At 43.7% G+C, this 18,289-nt stretch overlaps 2 protein-coding genes across 3 annotated transcripts; both read left to right on the top strand.

Annotated features, from left to right (window-relative positions):
• Positions 1-9,649: 9,649 nt before the first annotated feature.
• LOC125516129 (glutathione synthetase, chloroplastic-like) lies at positions 9,650-15,110 on the top strand. Of its 2 annotated transcripts, none has more exons than XR_007287246.1 (13): positions 9,650-9,982; positions 10,771-10,940; positions 11,226-11,301; positions 11,432-11,562; positions 12,517-12,639; positions 12,736-12,816; positions 13,089-13,169; positions 13,247-13,316; positions 13,555-13,676; positions 13,860-13,999; positions 14,079-14,271; positions 14,373-14,582; positions 14,771-15,110. XR_007287246.1 is itself a non-coding variant. In XM_048681599.1 (13 exons), exons 1-13 carry the CDS (start codon positions 9,716-9,718, stop codon positions 14,771-14,773), a joined length of 1,584 nt encoding a protein of 527 aa, XP_048537556.1. In that variant the 5' UTR covers positions 9,651-9,715; the 3' UTR covers positions 14,774-15,110. The 2 variants fall into 2 exon arrangements, 1 of the variants encoding a protein (XP_048537556.1); XM_048681599.1 differs by having other exon boundaries at positions 9,651-9,982; positions 14,373-14,499.
• A 142-nt stretch (positions 15,111-15,252) lies between these two features.
• LOC125516130 lies at positions 15,253-17,751 on the top strand. Its single transcript, XM_048681601.1, has 2 exons — positions 15,253-16,113; positions 16,299-17,751. Exon 2 carries the CDS (start codon positions 16,335-16,337, stop codon positions 17,574-17,576), a length of 1,242 nt encoding a protein of 413 aa, XP_048537558.1. The 5' UTR covers positions 15,253-16,113; positions 16,299-16,334; the 3' UTR covers positions 17,577-17,751.
• The last annotated feature ends 538 nt before the right edge of the window (positions 17,752-18,289 follow it).

Below are 18,289 nucleotides of genomic sequence, written 5' to 3'. Positions count from 1 at the left end.
TCAAGCATTAGAACTACTTGGAACCATATAAATTTGACATGCAAGCTTAAGAACATGGTCACCTATGCAGCACAAATTTGCAAAGAATAAATCACTAGAACAAAAACTAATTGGACCAATGGAGGAGTCACATACCAAGGAACAATCTCCCCAAGCAGTTTTAAGAGAGGTGCTTTGAGCAAGGAGATCGAAAATCGCAGCAAAAGTGGCTGGAACTTGTGCTTGAGTTGGTTTTTCGGGTTTGTGTGAGATAGAGGAAGAAGATGGGTGCTGGGATAAGTGGAGGAGGGCCATCGTGGGCCCACGAGGCAGGGGGTGCGCCCTATAGGGGGGCGCCCACCACCCTCGTGGCCAGGTGGTAGCTCCTCCCACGATAATTTTTGCACAGTAAATCCTCAAATATTCCCGAAAAAATTATATTAAATTGGCATGACATTCTGAGGACTTTTATTTTCGGGATATTTTTATATTGCACAGATAAGTCAGGAAACAGACAAAAAATACTATTTTTACTTTATTTAATATAAATAACAGAAAGTAAAAGTGGGGTACAGAAGGTTGTGCTTCTAGTTTCATCCATCTCATGCTCATCAAAAAGAATCCACTAACAAGGTTGCTCAAGTCTTGTTAACAAACTCATTCCGATAATCATGAAACCGGAGAAATTTCGAATAACACTAAGTTACCTCAATGGGGATATGCACATCCCCAATAATAAGAATATCATATTTCTTCTTGACAGTAGGAAAGAGGAAATTCAAAACCTCCAAATATAATCGATGGAATTTTTCCAATAGAGTTGATACTATGAACTTGAGGTTGTTTCCTCGGAAAGTGTACCGTATGCTCATTACCATTAACATGAAAAGTGACATTGCCTTTGTTGCAATCAATAACAGCCCCTGCAGTATTAAGAAAAGGTCTTCCAAGAATAATAGACATACTATCATCCTCGGGAATATCAAGAATAACAAAGTCCGTTAAAATAGTAACGTTTGCAACCACAACAGGCACATCCTCACAGATACCGACAGGTATAGCAGTTGATTTATCAGCCATTTGCAAAGATATTTCAGTAGGTGTCAACTTATTCAAGTCAAGTCTACGATATAAAGAGAGAGGCATAACACTAACACCAGCTCCAAGATCACATAAAGCAGTTTTAATATAATTCTTTTTAATGGAGCAAGGTATAGTAGGTACTCCGGGACCTCCAAGTTTCTTTGGTATTCCACCCTTAAAAGTATAATTAGCAAGCATGGTGGAAATTTCAGCTTCCGGTATCTTTCTTTTATTAGCAATGATATCCTTCATATATTTAGCATAAGGATTCGTTTTGAGCACATCAGTTAGTCTCATATGCAAAAAGATAGGCCTAATCATTTCAGCAAAGCGCTCAAAATCCTCGTCATCCCTTTTCTTGGATGGTTTCGGAGGAAAAGGCATGGGTTTCTGGACCCAAGGTTCCCTTTCTTTACCATGTTTCCTAGCAACAAAGTCTCTTTTATCATAACGTTGATTCTTTGATTGTGGGTTATCAAGATCAACAGCAGGTTCAATTTCTACATCATTATCGTTACTAGGTTGAGCATCATCATGAACATCATCATTAATATTTTTACTAGGTTCATGTTCATTACTAGATTGTGTTTCAGCATCAGACATAGATATATCATTTGGATTATCAGGTGGTTCAGCAATAGGTTCACTAGAAGTTTGCACAGTTCTATCATTTTTCTTCTTCTTCTTCTTTTTAGAAGAACTAGGAACATCAATATTATTTCTTTGAGAATCTTGCTCGATTCTCTTAGGGTGGCCTTCAGAATACAAAGGTTCCTAAGTCATTCTACCAGTTCTAGTAGCCACTCTAACAGCATAATCATTTTTCTTACTATTCATTTCATCAAGCACTTCTTTTTGAGCCTTAAGTACTTGTTCTACTTGAGTGGTAACCATAGAAGCATGTTTGCTAACAAGTTTAAGTTCACCTTTAATATTAGCAATATAATCACCCAAGCGTCTAATCATATAAGCATTTTCTTTTAATTTTCTATCAAAATAAGCATTGAAGTCGTCTTGCTTATACATAAAGTTATCAAACTCATCCAAGCACTGACTAGCAATTTTAGTAGGAGGAATTTCAGCTTTATCATATCTATAGAGAGAATTTACCTTTACTACCTGTGTCGGAATATCGGGATTAGGAGGTTCTTCAGTAAATAAATAATTAAGATCATATGTTTCTTCAACAGGCGGTATATTAAGACCATGTATTTCTTCAATAGGAGGTAAATTCTTAATGTCTTCAGCTTTAATACCTTTTTCTTTCATAGATTTCTTTGCCTCTTGCATATCTTCGGGACTGAGAAATAGAACACCTCTCTTCTTCGGAGTTGGTTTAGGAATAGGCTTAGTAATTGGAGCAGGAGATGGCCCAGGAGCTGGCTCAGGAGGTGCCCAATTATTTTCATTTGTCAACATATTATTCAATAAGATTTCAGCTTCATCCGGTGTTCTTTCCCTGAAAAGAGAACCAGCACAACTATCCAGGTAATCTCTGGAAGTATCGGTTAGTCCATTATAAAAGATATCAAGTATTTCAGGTTTCTTAAGAGGATGATCAGGCGAAGCATTAAGTAACTTGAGAAGCCTCCCCCAAGCTTATGGGAGACTCTCTTCTTTAATTTGCACAAAGTTGTATATTTCCCTCAAAGCAGCTTGTTTCTTATGAGCAGGGAAATATTTAGCAGAGAAGTAATAAATCATATCCTGGGGACTACGCACACAACCAGGTTCAAGAGAATTAAACCATATCTTAGCATCACCCTTTAATGAGAACGGAAATATTTTGAGTATATAAAGGCAACACGATCTCTCATCATTAGTGAACAGGGCAGCTATATCATTTAACTTAGTAAGATGTGCCACAACAGTTTCAGATTCATAGCCATAAAACGGATCAGATTCAACCAAAGTAATTATATCAGGATCAACAGAGAATTCATAATCTTTATCAGGAACACATATAGGTGAAGTAGCAAAAGCAGGATCGGGTTTCATTCTATCTCTAAGTGATTCTTTGTTCCATTTAATTAATAACCTCTTAAGCTCATATCTATCTTTGCAAGCAAAAATAGCGGCAGAAGATTCCATATCAAAAAGATAACCCTCAGGAATAACAGGCATATTTTCATCATCACTATCATCATCGTATTCAGATTCAATAATTTCTTTTTCTCTAGCCCTAGCAATTTGTTCATCAAGAAATTCACTAAGGGGCACAGTAGTATCAGGCATAGAAGCAGTTTCATCATAAGTATCATGCATAGTAGAAGTGGCATCATCAATAACATGCGACATATCAGAACGAATAGCAGAAGCAGATGTAGGTGTCGCAAACTTACTCATAACAAAAGGTGAATCAAGTGCAGAGCTAGATGCCAGTTCCTTACCTCCCCTCGTAGTTGAGGGATAGATCTTGGTTTTTGGATCTCTCAAGTTCTTCATAGTGTCCAGCAGATATAAATCCCGAGTGACTCAAAGAATAGAGCTATGCTCCCCGGCAACGGCGCCAGAAAAAGGTCTTGATAACCCACAAGTATAGGGGATCGCAACAGCTTTCGAGGGTAGAGTATTCAACCCAAATTTGTTGATTCGACACAAGGGGAGCCAAAGAATATTCTCAAGTATTAGCAGCTGAGTTGTCAATTCAACCACACCTGAAAACTTAGTATCTGCAGGAAAGTGTTTAGTAGCAAAGTAATATGATAGTGGTGGTAGCAACATCAAAAGTAAACACAACAAAAGTAATGTTTTTGGTATTTTGTAGTGATTGTAACAATAGCAGCGGAAAATTAAATAAGCGAGAACCAATATATGGAAAACTCGTAGGCACTGGATCAGTGATGGATAATTATGCCGGATGCAGTTCATCATGTAACAGTCATAACATAGGGTGACACAGAACTAGCTCCAATTCATCAATGTAATGTAGGCATGTATTCCGTATATAGTCATACGTGCTTATGGAAAAGAACTTGCATGACATCTTTTGTCCTACCCTCCCGTGGCAGCGGAGTCCTATTGGAAACTAAAGGATATTAAGGCCTCCTTTTAATAGAGAACCGGAACAAAGCATTAGCACATAGTGAATACATGAACTCCTCAAACTATGGTCATCACCGGGAGTGGTCCCGATTATTGTCACTTCGGGGTTGCCGGATCATAACACATAGTAGGTGACTATAGACTTGCAAGATAGGACCAAGAACTCACATATATTCATGAAAACACAATAGGTTCAGATCTGAAATCATGGCACACGGGCCCTAGTGACAAGCATTAAGCATAGCAAAGTCATAGCAACATCAATCTCAGAACATAATGGATACTAGGGATCAAACCCTAACAAAACTAACTCGATTACATGATAAATCTCATCCAACCCATCACCGTCCAGCAAGCCTACGATGGAATTACTCACGCAAGGCGGTGAGCATCATGAAATTGGTGATGGAGGATGGTTGATGATGACAACGGTGACGAATCCCCCTCTCCGGAGCCCCGAACGGACTCCAGATCAGCCCTCCCGAGAGGTTTTAGGGCTTGGCGGCGGCTCCGTATCGTAAAACGTGATGAATTCTTCTCTCTGATTTTTTCTCTCTGAAAGCAAATATATAGAGTTGGAGTTGGTGTCGGAGGGTTTCCAGGTGGCCCACGAGGTAGGGGGGCGCGCCCTAGGGGGAGCGCCCCCACCCTCGTGAGAAGGGTGTGGGCGCCCTGTTCTTCATCTTTGGCGAGGATTTTTTTATTGTTTTTTCTAAGATGTTCCGTGGAGTTTCAGGTCATTCCGAGAATATTTGTTTTCTGCACATAAAACAACACCATGGTAATTCTGCTGAAAACAGCGTCAGTCCGGGTTAGTTCCATTCAAATCATACAAGTTAGAGTCCAAAACAAGGGCAAAAGTGTTTGGAAAAGTAGATACGATGGAGACGTATCAATTATACACTTTTATATTATTTTTGGGACTAACCTATTAACCGGAGGCCCAGCCCAGAATTGCAGTTTTTTTGCCTATTTTAGGGTTTCACAGAAAAAAAATATCAAATGGAGTCCAAACGGAATGAAACCTTCGGGAACGTGATTTTCGGAACGAATATGATCCAGAGGACTTGGACCCTACGTCAAGACATCAACCAGGAGGCCACGAGGTAGGGGCGCACCTACCCCCCCCCCCGAGGCGCACCCTCCACCCTCGTGGCCCCCCTATTGCTCCACCGACGTACTCCTTCCTCCTATATATACATATGTACCCCCAAACTACCAGATACGGAGCCAAAAACCTAATTCCACCGCCGCAACTTTCTGTATTCACGAGATCCCATCTTGGGGCCTGTTCCGGAGCTCCGCCGGAGGGGGCATCGATCACGGAAGGCTTCTACATCAACACCATAGCCCCTCCGATGAAGTGTGAGTAGTTTACCTTAGACCTACGGGTCCATAATTATTAGCTAGATGGCTTCTTCTCTCTTTTTGAATCTCAATACAAAGTTCTCCCCCTCTCTTGTGGAGATCTATTCGATGTAATCTTCTTTTGCGGTGTGTTTGTTGAGACCGATGAATTGTGGGTTTATGATCAAGTTTATCTATGAACAATACTTGAATCTTCTATGAATTCTTTTATGTATGATTGGTTATCTTTGCAAGTCTCTTAGAATTATCAGTTATGTTTGGCCTACTAGATTGTTCTTTCTTGCAATGGGAGAAGTGCTTAGTTTTGGGTTCAATCTTGGGGCGTCCCTTCCCAATGACAATAGAGGCAGCAAGGCACGTATTATATTGTTGCCATCGAGGATAACAAGATGGGGTTTATAACATATTGCATGAGTTTATCCCTCTACATCATGTCATCTTGCTTAAAGCGTTACTCTGTTCTTATGAACTTAATATTCTAGATGCATGCTGGATAGCGGTCGATGTGTGGAGTAATAGTAGTAGATGCAAGCATGAGTCGGTCTACTTGTATCGAACGTGATGCATATATATATAGATCTGAGAATGGTTACATAACTCAACCATAACTAAACCATACCTGTATGTGTATCCCTCTAAACCAAACTTGAACCATAACCATTTAATATTGTTTTCAGCCCAACCAAACCCAAATCCAATATGTTTTTCACCCAAACCAGTTTAAAACTAGTACATATCCATGGGTTTAAACCCAATACAAAACCGTTTTCAACTTCTGTTGAACAGTGAAACAATACAACTTCAGTTGAACAGTGAAACAATACAACTTCAGTTGAACAGTGAGACAATACAGAAGACACTCTGCACACAGCAGGACACTCTATCAGATCTTAACTTTTTCAGAATTGAGAAGCATAATGGTATGTTCATGTTGAATATAAGATGATCTCAAACCTTAAATCGACACTAAATCTACCTGCTGCTGCATAATTTTTTTTGACACCCCAGCCCAACCGTTTGTAGCTTACAAGAAGAAGAAGAATCACTGGCTACAAAACTAGTAAAGTGCCTGAATGTTCATGTTCAAAAATAATGCAGCTTCAGACTTGGCACAGAAGAGTGCTGAATCTACACTAAAAAGACATAATTAAAAGAGTTGGACTTCAGCTCACCGGAGCAGCGCGGAAGTCGCCGCCTCGTGGTCGTGGAGGGGCGGACACGGAGCAGCTCTGGCGGGTGGCGGCGGTGGCTGCAGGAATGACGCTCTACGTCGGTGAGCCACAGTCGGCAGCGACAAGTACAGGGCGGGGTGGGCGTGACCACGCCTGAGGCCCTGACTGGTAGAGGAGCAGTTGGCAAGTTTCTGCCCGCGAGGACGACATAGAGGAGCAGCCGGCGGCGCCGATCGAGGGAGAGGAGCAGCCGCCGCGGATGCGGAGAGCCCTGCTCATGAAGGGGATGGGAGGGTCGCGGGCCTACCCGCCGGCCATCTCGCGGGCGACGGCCGCGTCTGGGAGTGCCGGCTCAGGCGACGACCGCGTCGGGGAGCGGCGCTGCGGCGGCGGCGTGCTGCGACCTAGCTCGTAGTGCGGGAGCCGGGAACAAGACGGAGATGGAGGTGGGGCTCTACTGGGCTTACTCCGGGCCGAGAACCGGTTCAGACCTATAGTTTGCACCCATATTAGACCAAACTTTTTAAACCCATAACCAACTATACCCAATTTGGTTTTTCTGTGGACCCAAACTAAACTAAACTAAGAAAAAACTCAGTCCAAAAAAACCTGAACTGATCGAAACCTGAATAAAAACCAAACCATTTACCCGGTTTTTTCAAAACCGTTCTCAGATTTACCTATATACATGATCATACCTAGATATTTTCATAACTATGCTCAATTCTGTCAATTTCTCAATAGTAATTTGTTTACCCACCGTGAATACGTATGCTCTTGAGAGAAGTCACTAGTGAAACCTATGGCCCCGGGTCTATCTTTCATCATAGTAATCTTCCAATACTTAGTTATTTCCTTTGCCTTTTATTTTACTTTGCATCTTTTATTTCTCTTTATCATACAAAATACCAAAAATATCATCTTATCATATCTATTAGATCTCACTCTCGTAAGTGACCGTGTAGGGATTGACAACCCCTTATCGTGTTGGTTGCGAGGATTTATTTGTTTGTGTAGGTGCGAGGGACTCGTGCGTGGCCTCCTATTGGATTGATACCTTGGTTCTTAAAAACTGAGGAAAATACTTACGATACTCTGCTGCATCACCCTTTCCTCTTCAAGGGAAAACCAACGCAAGTGCTCAAGAGGTAGCACCCATCTGGTCCGTTTTGTGTCCGGGCCGACCCATTTCGAGCGCAAACATGCGCCGGGTTTGGGTCGCGGCGGACACCAAACGGACGCGCGCCTCGTCCGCGTCGGGGCCGCGTGGCAGGCGGCCACCTACCTCCCACCCGCCCACATCAATGCGCACGCGCGGGCGGCCCCGCCTGTCATCCGCCCAGACGAACGGTCGCGGTCCTTCTTAAATGGGAACCCATGGACCGGTCGTCATCCACACTGCCCCACTCCATCCTGCGGCCTCATCCAAACCCAACAACCCCAAACCCTAGCCTCGCCTCGAACTCGCCGGCCGGCCACCTCGCAGCCATGGGCCTATGGAACTACGGCCGGAAGGGGAAGCACGACCGCGAGGCTGGCTCCTCGTCGGGGCGTCGCCGTGGCTCTGTGAAGAAGAAGGAGCCTGCATCACCACCGCGTCGGGCCCCCGTGCTGCCCGCGTTCTCCATCGCGCCCACGGCCGCCGGCGAGCGCGACCAGCACTACATCGAGACGGTCGTATGCCGCCGCTATTGGGAGACGAGGACGCCGCTACCCTGGAGCGACGTCCACCTCCCCAATAACTGGCACTTGTCGGCCGACCGCGTGCTGATACCGCCGGTCCCGCTGAGCGGCTGTGCGCGCCGCCAGGAGATCAAGCGTCGCCGCCGCCTCCTTCCGGACGACCTCTACTACGACGAGAGGTACGCCCCTGACTCGCCCCTGTGGGACACTTGGTTCCGGGATGAGCACGGCATGCGGCGGGAGTCCTTCTTCGCCGGCACGTCGACGGGGCCGCGTTGGCCACGTGAGCACCGAGCGGCTGCTCCCCAGGCGCGCGGGCGTACGCGGGTGCGCGGCCTCACGCCCACGCCGCCGCCATCTCCATTGCCATCACCACCTCCTCGCATGACATCGAAGGAGGAGGCCCGTCTCATGACGCGTGTCATGAAGGACTCCATGCACACGCACGACGAGTGCCAATGGGAGAGCCTCGAGAAGATGACGGCCTTCTCCGCGGGCGGCGACGTCGCCATCCTCGAGCTGGAGATGGTGGTGAAGGAGGAGGTGATGGAGGATCCGCCGGTGGCCGCGTTCCACCCGGGCCTGGTGGGCCAGGGGTGGAGCTGGGCGTGCACGGCAGAGCAAATGGCGGCCGCCGTGAGGGGCGTGAACTGGTGCCCCACGCTGCCGCGGTCATCGGAGCGGGACGCCTCGCCACGGGAGGAGGTGGTGCAGGCACCTGCCACCTTCCAGCCCGCCTTCCCCGTGCACCATGAACTGCCGGCCCACCTCTGGACGCCGCCGGACTACGTCGGCCTCGTCAGCGACGACGACGACACCGGCGGCCACTGAAGACGGCGACGGCCATGGCATCGACGGGCGCGGCAAGGAGCGCACCGACGGCGTTTTTTTCGTTTTTATGTTAATTATGCTACCGGGCCGTTAAGTGAACCGTGAAATTAGGCCATTTTGTGGCCATGACCTTTTAAATTATGTTTTAAGTTTTTTAACTGCGTTTATTTATTTTTTAAGTCATTTTATTTTAGTTTTCTGTTTTTTTATCACGTCCAACATAGACATGATTTCGGGTGCGGTCGCGCGTTGTGTGCATCCACGACCCAACGGATAGAGACGAACATGGGTAAATCCATTGCCGCCCCAAAGAAACAATATCCGGTCAAACCAGACGTCCGTTTGAGGTCGTGCGGTGGAGTTGGCGTAGCTTCGGAATAAAGATCGTGCGCCGCTTACCCCGCAAAAAAAAAGATCGTGCGACGCAGAGAGTAGGAAGCACCGTGACGGCTCACGGCTCGCGAGGCTCCAAAGTCTGACCACGACGCCAAGCACGACACAAATCCGAACAAATTGCAGAAACTTCCACCGCAACTCCCGAACTTTGGTCCGCCATGTCCTCTTGCGTCTCCTCCTCCCATCACCACTGCGCCCGCCGCCTCCCCGCCCCGCCGCCCCGGGCGCACCTCGCCGCAGCCGACTCGTGCGCGTCCCCTTACCGCAGACGCGTCGGTTCCCTGAGGGCAATGGGAGCCGAGGCGCCCTCGAGCGTGGCGCCGGCGGCGGGTAGGAAGGCTTCGGCGGTGCAGGCGGAGATGGTGGAGGCGGCGGCCATGTGGTGCGCCATGCACGGACTCGTCGTCGGCGACCGCGGCAACCCGGTACGTCCGGCTTCTCACCCGCTAGTTCCTTCCCCGCCCCAAAGTTTGCTGCCTCTTTTGACTCATTTCAGGAGTCCAGGGTTTGAGAATGCAACGCGTATCTCCGCATACTTGACCATAAATTCCGTGATAGAAGAACTAGTACTTTTTAGAGTCTTTTCATTCAACCTGCACATCTCCGTAGAATGAACAAATACGCAAGTCTCCTAGAATGTCTGTCCTTTGTTTGGGGCTGCCCCTGCTCCATTTTCAACAAGTTTGCATTGTTTGGCCAGTAGGACTTGCCCTCGATATGGAACAAGTGCGTACAAAAATCAGGGGCAGAGCCAAGAATTAGGCAGGGAAATGTGGAAAGCGAAAAACAACCAAGGATCACCATGATGTTAGGTGTTTCTGTCTGAAGATCCTTTGTATGAGAAAGTGGAGTATAAATTAAATCACAGAAGTTGAATTAATTGGACACTAGGTGTTGCTGCCGAAGACCCTCTGTGTGAAATATTGGGATATAAAGCGCGAAAATTCGTGTTGGAGTCAATTGATCGTCATGAACAGAACATCACGTTTGGTTGTGTCCTCTCCCTTTTTGTGGCAAGCCCTTTTTATGTGACAAGCCCAACACTGAGACATGCTCTTATTCTGTTCACGCTCAAATGCCACAAGACGTGCCGGTATCTTCGTTCATGCATCGCCTAGCTTTGCTCAAGTGCTATTTGAATTGAGAAATAACTCTAGTTGTAAACCAGCATCTTTGTGGAATTAGCAGCTAACATAGTATCAACCCCTTGCAGAGATCTGGAACAGTCCCAGGTGTTGGTTTGGTTCATGCTCCATTTTCGCTACTTCCAACACGTTTTCCAGCATCTTTTTGGAAGCAAGCATGTGAACTGGCTCCTATTTTCAATGAGCTTGTGGATCGTGTGAGCTTGGATGGGAAGTTCTTGCAAGGTTCTTTGTCTAGGCAAGCTCCAAATTCCATTTGACTTTTTTTTTGTATGTTGGTGTGTGGATCTAGAACTTCGTTTTAAACTTTCATGAAGTGGATTAGAGTTTTGACTGGTCCATATCATAAGAAGGCTGCTGCCTTGAGACCTTAAGCTTTTGGAACAGTTTGTTGTCTGTTAGCCTGATCATTGACATGACCAGTCCATTTTTATTATTACTTTAAATAAATAAATGCCAGTTAGGTATTTATTTTGTTTTCAGATGGCAAGGAACTTCCAAATCAATAGCGTTTTTTTTTCAGAACAAAGCAGGTTGACGATTTCACTGCCAGGTTGTTAGAAATTCATGCAAAGATGATGGCAGTAAACAAGAAGGAGGTAATTAACTGCGTGTGTTGGTAATTTCTTATTCAGAATTCAGAGAAAGCATCTTTTAAGTGGTGCTTCTTAACAATATGTTTGTCAGTCCTGTTAGTAAGGTACTGACAAGTGCTTAATGAACCATCAGGATATCCGCTTAGGGTTGCATCGATCTGACTACATGCTTGATTCTGAAACAAATTCTCTTCTTCAAATTGAGCTCAACACCATCTCAACATCATTTCCTGGTCTAGGCTCTCTTGTGAGCGAACTTCACAGGTGAACTTTTTCGTGATATCCTGCAGACTTGCACTCCTTTGACGGAATCATTTTGTGTTTTGTCCCTGTTTGGTAGTCCCTTAGAAACATAAGATGAGATGTCTCATTGAACATATTGCATGCTCACATGTTTCTGAATCCAACTGTAGATAGCATTCTTGTTGACCATTATGTTATCCCTTTAGAATATTGGAGCACAAGGTGAATGCTGTAAATAGTAAAACTCAAGTCAATTGGCTTGCTTAACATAGCTATGTACCTAACGGGAATGTATCTGGTGCACCCGTACTTGTGGTGCTACCGGTGCACTGGATGCAATAGAATATTTTTTTAAATCTGAAAAAATTCTAGCATGTTAATGCAATATCAATGTATGATGTCACAAAATTTCGTATAAAAATTTTAGATATTTTTTCAGATACAAAAATGACAAATTAGACATCAGTGTGATAATGGGCCAAATCTAAAGGCCAAGTTATGTTATGTACTATTTAATGTTGATTTTGTCATTTTTGTTTTTCGAGTTATGTTTCAAATTTTAACTTAAAATTTTGTGACAACCTACATTGATGTTGTGTGAGTGTGCTAAATTTTTTCAGAATTTTTTGAATATTTTAAAAGCACAATGTGAGTTGGGTGCACCGGTAGCACCACAAGCTCCGGTGCACCAGATATTTTCCCCGTACCTACAAGAACGTGAGAAGTATCCTATTCAACATTTTGGAAGCCCCAATTTTATCTATGTGGTATGTGGTATAAACTGGGTCTCTTTAAACATGTCTGATGCATGAGTTAACTATATGTTTATATCAGTGAGTGGGAAATCAGGCACGATGACATTCTCAATCAGTACCAGTATTCATCTTATCTTGAAATGGCCGAAAGGTTTCCTCATTTTGATCTCCAAGAGTAAACCTAAATACCTGATAAGTGCTATTATCTTGTAAAGTACAGGACCTTACTTAATCAATATGGTGAAGTCTTAGGTCTTGATTCTGAAAGGATTCCTCGGAACTGGGCAGCCATTCAATTTGCTGAAGCATTGGGCAAAGCATGGGTTGAGTATAATAATGGAAGGTCTACAGTTTACCTACATAGTTTGTGTTTATTTTATTGAGAACATTTGGAAAGGCAAACATGACCTGACATGTTTTTCCCCTCTTGGTTGCCCAGCGCTGTAGTTATGATGATTGTTCAAGCTGAAGAAAGAAATATGTACGACCAGTACTGGCTCATCAATCATTTGAAAGAATCATATCCTTTTGTTATGTACTATCTCTTCCTTTTTGTTGCAAACCTCTGAAACGACAAAACATCAAAATATCCTTTCAAGTTAACGTTTTTGCTCATACAGTTTTCTAATCTATTGACGCTTGTTTAGTTTCTCATGAATTATAGTTCACGTAAACAATACAAACTTCCTATTGTGCTGTTGAATTGCTTGTTCACTTTAATTATCAACAAGTCATCTGATTGATACCACAATAAACTGCATCAAGATGAGACTTTTCTTAACTGTCTATAACGCATGGTGTGATGACCATTAGGAAAACTTTGGCACAGGTGGAGGCCGAAGGACTAGTGCTTCCGGATGGAACACTTGTGGTGTATGTATCTTGTATGACATGAAGAGAGACCTACCTTTTGCTATTATCACTTAAATTTAAATTTGCCAAAAATGCAGAGATGGACGACCTGTTGCTGTTGTGTATTTCAGAGCTGGGTATGCACCGACTGATTACCCTTCAGAAGTGGTATGTGCTAGTACTACATTTGTTTAGCAAACACCCTTTCACAGTTGAAGCTAATTCCTATCTCATAAATTGATTGAAGATAAAGTTTCAATGAGGAACATTTCATTCATAATCATATGTTTGTTTAAGGAAACTTCTTTTGTTTGTGTATTTCATTGTAGGTTTTGTAAAGCTGATGTTCTTCTTATATGTTGGTGCAAGTTTTCACCTTGGCACGTTCTTCTTATATTGATTTCAGGAATGGAGTGCAAGGCTTTTGATTGAACAATCATCTGCTATTAAGTGCCCTTCAATATCCTACCATTTAGTCGGAACCAAAAAGATCCAGCAAGAGCTAGCAAAACCTAGTGTTCTTGAAAGGTGATGAAAGTTTTGTCCGCTACAGATGGGCGTTTATATGTATTTTTATTATTCCTATGATGTGCATATTGCATTACAGATATAGTCATAAGACTCGGTGGTAGTATGTCATATTAAACTCCCCTACAGTTCTAACTTTCAGAAGCATATTCCTAATCACTATTTGATCTTATTTATACGTAGGTTCCTTGACAACGAGGAAGACATTGCCAAGCTACGTAAATGCTTCGCAGGGTTATGGAGCTTGGACAATGAAGAAATAGTGAAATCAGCAATAGAAAAACCTGACTTGTTTGTCCTGAAACCTCAACGAGAAGGTGGAGGTAATTTCTTTGGCACTTAATAGAACCCTTTCCACAAAAGTTCCCCACAAATTGTTTTGATCCTGATATCTCTCTCCAGGGAACAACTTGTATGGTCATGATTTGCGAGAAACACTGATCAGACTAAAGAACGAACAGGGAGAGGCGCTTGCGGCCTACATTTTGATGCAGCGGATTTTTCCAAGAGCTTCTCTTACTCAGCTTGTCCAGGGCGGTGTCTGCTTTGAGGAACTTTCAATCTCTGAGCTTGGAATATTCGGATCCTACCTGCGGTAGTTAATCCTTTGGTGGCTCTAAATTCTTTTGCTTTGCATATGTACCTTCCATTTTATTTTTCTGAGTAAATCATACAATTTTCATTGGCTAACTGCAGGAACAAAGATAAGGTAGTCATTAATAACCAATGTGGTTACTTGATGCGCACCAAAGTTTCTTCATCAAACGAAGGCGGAGTTGCTGCAGGATTTGCTGTTCTGGACAGCATTCTCCTCACAGATGAGGTGATTATTGTGGTGTAGAAGCTATTTACTATTGATCTCAATTTTTCAAGTGTCCGAAACCTACCGGTTTCCTTCCAGTAAAGGTAGTTTGTGTAGTCTCTTGTCAAATCCAATCCGTCTTTAAAAAAATGATGTTCCCTCATCAGTCACTTGAACTTGTTTACTGTTTTACCGGAACATTCTAGCATGATTACTGTTTTACTTCGCATTTGGTTTTATTTTGTTTTCGAAACTTGAATCTCATCTGTCCTCCATGTTGCCTTTCTTTCAGTGAGATAGGAAGGTGGCAGGGTAACAACTTACAAGTCACCGGTGACAGCACACATCGGATGAGGAACTGAAGTTACAGACAGTTGGATGAATGTTGGAACTCTCATATCCGCATTCCAGTCCCTTCCGTCTGCAGGCATAGGATAGATTAGTCATGTTCATGTATTTAGTAGTACCAAGTGGGAACTAGGTCTGGGGACAAATCATCATAATTGTTTCACTGAACAACACTGGCGGAGCTAGGAAGAAAGTCTAGGGGGGGCAAATGGTAAAACTGGCATACCTGAGGGGGCCAAATACTAAATTTATACTCATCTAAACCCTCTAAAAAAATTCCTTCACACTTTTTGCTTAGGCTGGGGGGGCCACAGCACCCCAGAAGCACACATAGCTCCGCCACTGCTGAACAATAAATGTATCTTCCGAACGATCGGAAACTCGCAACAGACCCGAACGTAGGGGATGCCGTTCATTTTGAGATCGCATGGTGCGCGTGTTGGCGGTTTAGTCCACGGATGACGTGACGTGATGATGTGAGGTCGTGGGCCATGCCCTTTTTTACTCGGGCTGTCCATCTCTGGGTTTTTCTTTTCTGGTGCCCATCTCTCGATCCGCTTCTCCCGCACCTCATGGTAGATAACGAGACAATTGCATGTTTAGTCCTGGTACTTGCAGGCGATGTCTAACATAGTCCTCATAATCATAAAGTGCTTCAATACAGTCCTCGTACATGTAAATACAGTGTCTATACGGTCCTGGAGATTGTGGCATTGGTCCTGGCTATACGCCTCACTTACGTACCCAGTATGCATCCACTGCCACGTGAGCACGGACTGAGTCAAACGACTGGTAACTTTGTATTCGGCCCCATCGAAAAGACTTGGTATTAGATTAGTAACAACGGGGAGTAATTTAAAGTAGTAACATGCATATGTTATAGTGGGTAGTAACATATATGTTGTGTCATGCATGACTTTATTTATTGTGTTGTAGACTCATCTTTTTTTAATATGTGTGATGTTACAGTAACTAGCTATGTTACCACATGACTCTCTTTCTTTATTAATTACATGCCACATCTCCTATCTTTGCCTAGATAAGTGTGATGTTATCACTTATGTTACTCCCACTGTGGATAGTCTTAGTATGTGCCCTTCATCCCTTTCATTCTCCACGAACAGAAACCCCAGCCCGACCTCAGCAGAAACCCCAGCGGTGGCGGCGGATGATCGGGGACCCGGCAGCGTTCCGATCGTAGTGCAGCTGGTGGTGGACGGGAGTGGGATGAACCAGCGACCCCGGACGGTGGTTTGAGGCAGTGATGAAGGGGCCCGCCGACGTACAGTACGTGCCGTCACATTAAACTTCAATTTTGGTCAAATTGTTGTACTACTAGTTGGATTTGGACATTTGGGACGAATTATGTCATTGTGATACATTGATTTGACGGAATTAGGGTCGCATTATGCTAGGGTTTGGGTTCTGTCCAGCTAAAAGTCTGAATTTTTTCTGTGTGCTCTGTTTTGCAGCGGCTCATAGTGATTTCTTCACTGTGGAGATCATCCATGGAGGATTTTTCTCTAGAAGTGGGCAGAATAGGTCCTACTTGGATGGCAAAAAAATTCTGCTATGACTACTGTCACTTAGAGTTTGCGTACTATAAAATGTTTGAAGCTTTAATCGAGGACATTGGTTATGAGAAGGAAGGCAGAATTGATATGTATTGGTTGCCCCCTGGCTATCAACTTAATGAAGATGGTGCAAGGCATTTGTCCAATGATGCAGACATAGATCTGATGTATCTACAGGTCAATGAAGAGCATAGATTTCATATGATTTACCTTGATCATTTGGATGGCCACATTTCAGGAGGTGGATCAGCATGGGGTGATGTTACGGCTAATCCAATATGTCATTTGCCTGTTGTTTTCAGTCCCAACAAGAAGCTAATTAATGCAGATCAGAGCATGGTATCTTCTAGTGTTGTTGAGGAAAGCAATGAAATTCAGAGCAATGAACAAGTGCATGTCAGGTTGAGACCTAGAGGACAGAAGTTAGAAGATGAGCCAGAAGAATATAGTGATAGTGATTCAGACAGTGATTACATACCAGAAATTGTTGACAGTGACTACGACTTAGAGGATGGGGATGATGATTTGGCACAGGAGCAGTTGCACCCTTTGCAAGACAAGAAAGGGAAGAAAGTGATTGAAGAGTGCAACTCTGAAGATGATACATTGGATGCTCCGGATTTAGATGAAGATGAGATAAAATTCAATTTCAAGTCTTTCACACCATCAGACATGCATGACCCCAAGTTCCATGTTGGGCAGTTGTTCTCATCAGTTGAGCTCTTGAGGAAGGCTATTAGAGAGTACACTTGCAAGGAAAGGGTGAATATTACATTTCCAAAGAACGATAGAGGGAGGCTTGGTGCAAAGTGTGAGAAGGGATGCCCTTGGTACCTGCATGCATCTTGGGACAATAGGACAAATGCAATCATGGTGAAGACATTCAATGGTGAGCACAATTGCGAGAAGAAGTGGCAAGTTACAACATTTACTGCCAGGTACATTGCTAAAAAGTACGTCGACAAAATCAGGGCGTTTGTGAGCGAGGAGGTTGTCACGCCGGCTGTTGTATTGGTCGCCGTTGAGACGCGTTGCCGCAAGCCGCCGTTGGAGGTGCTGCGGTCGGAGGTGTGCCCGTTGAGACGTGTTGCAACGTTGCGGTGTGCTGCCGTTAGAGTGCATGGACCAGCCCTTGGTTGCATTTTCAGTCCTGGACATTTGGTCTATGATTGCTAGTTAATGTAGTGTAGTTTGTTTAGTCGACAAAATAAGATAACTGTGGTAGGTAACCTTCCTCAAAAATAAAAAACTGTGGTAGGTAACCACATGGCCTAGACTGAGCTCGTGTTTACAAATAGGCTAGGTAATGTTTTGTACATGTATGTAACGCTAATTGAAAAGTAAACCTTCTTTCTTTTCCTTTTTCTACACCGATTTTTTCTTACCATTTTCTATTTTCTTTTTTTCTTTTCTAGTCTCGATGACTCATCTACTCTGTTAGTATGGTTATATATGCACTGTCTAGCGAATAATTTAGGTACAAACATCATGATAACTTTTTGCCCAGTGAAAAAAGTTGTTAAATACACAACTTGGTGACTTCAATATAAATAGCATGGCAATATACGCACAACAGATCAGATAACTTAGACACATACAACGCGATAACTTTGACTTGGGAAAAATTGTCAAAAACATACACTGGCAACTTCTGGATAAAATAACATGGTAATATGCACATAGCTTACCTGGTAGCTTAGGCACAAACCACGATAATTTTTACCTGGAAAAAAAATGTTGAAGACTCACCCGCTATAACTTCTGTATAAATACCATGGTATAATATACGCACAACAGACCTGATAACTTGCGTACAAACATCGTGATAACTTTGAACAAAGGAAAAAAGGTTGTTGAAGACGTAACCTCAGTTACTTTTGTGTAAGTAT

Source organism: Triticum urartu, chromosome 6 (assembly GCF_003073215.2).
Source record: "Triticum urartu cultivar G1812 chromosome 6, Tu2.1, whole genome shotgun sequence".
NCBI lineage: Eukaryota > Viridiplantae > Streptophyta > Magnoliopsida > Poales > Poaceae > Triticum > Triticum urartu.
Note: the sequence above shows the minus strand (reverse complement) of the source record. Positions and strands in the feature narration are given on the sequence as shown.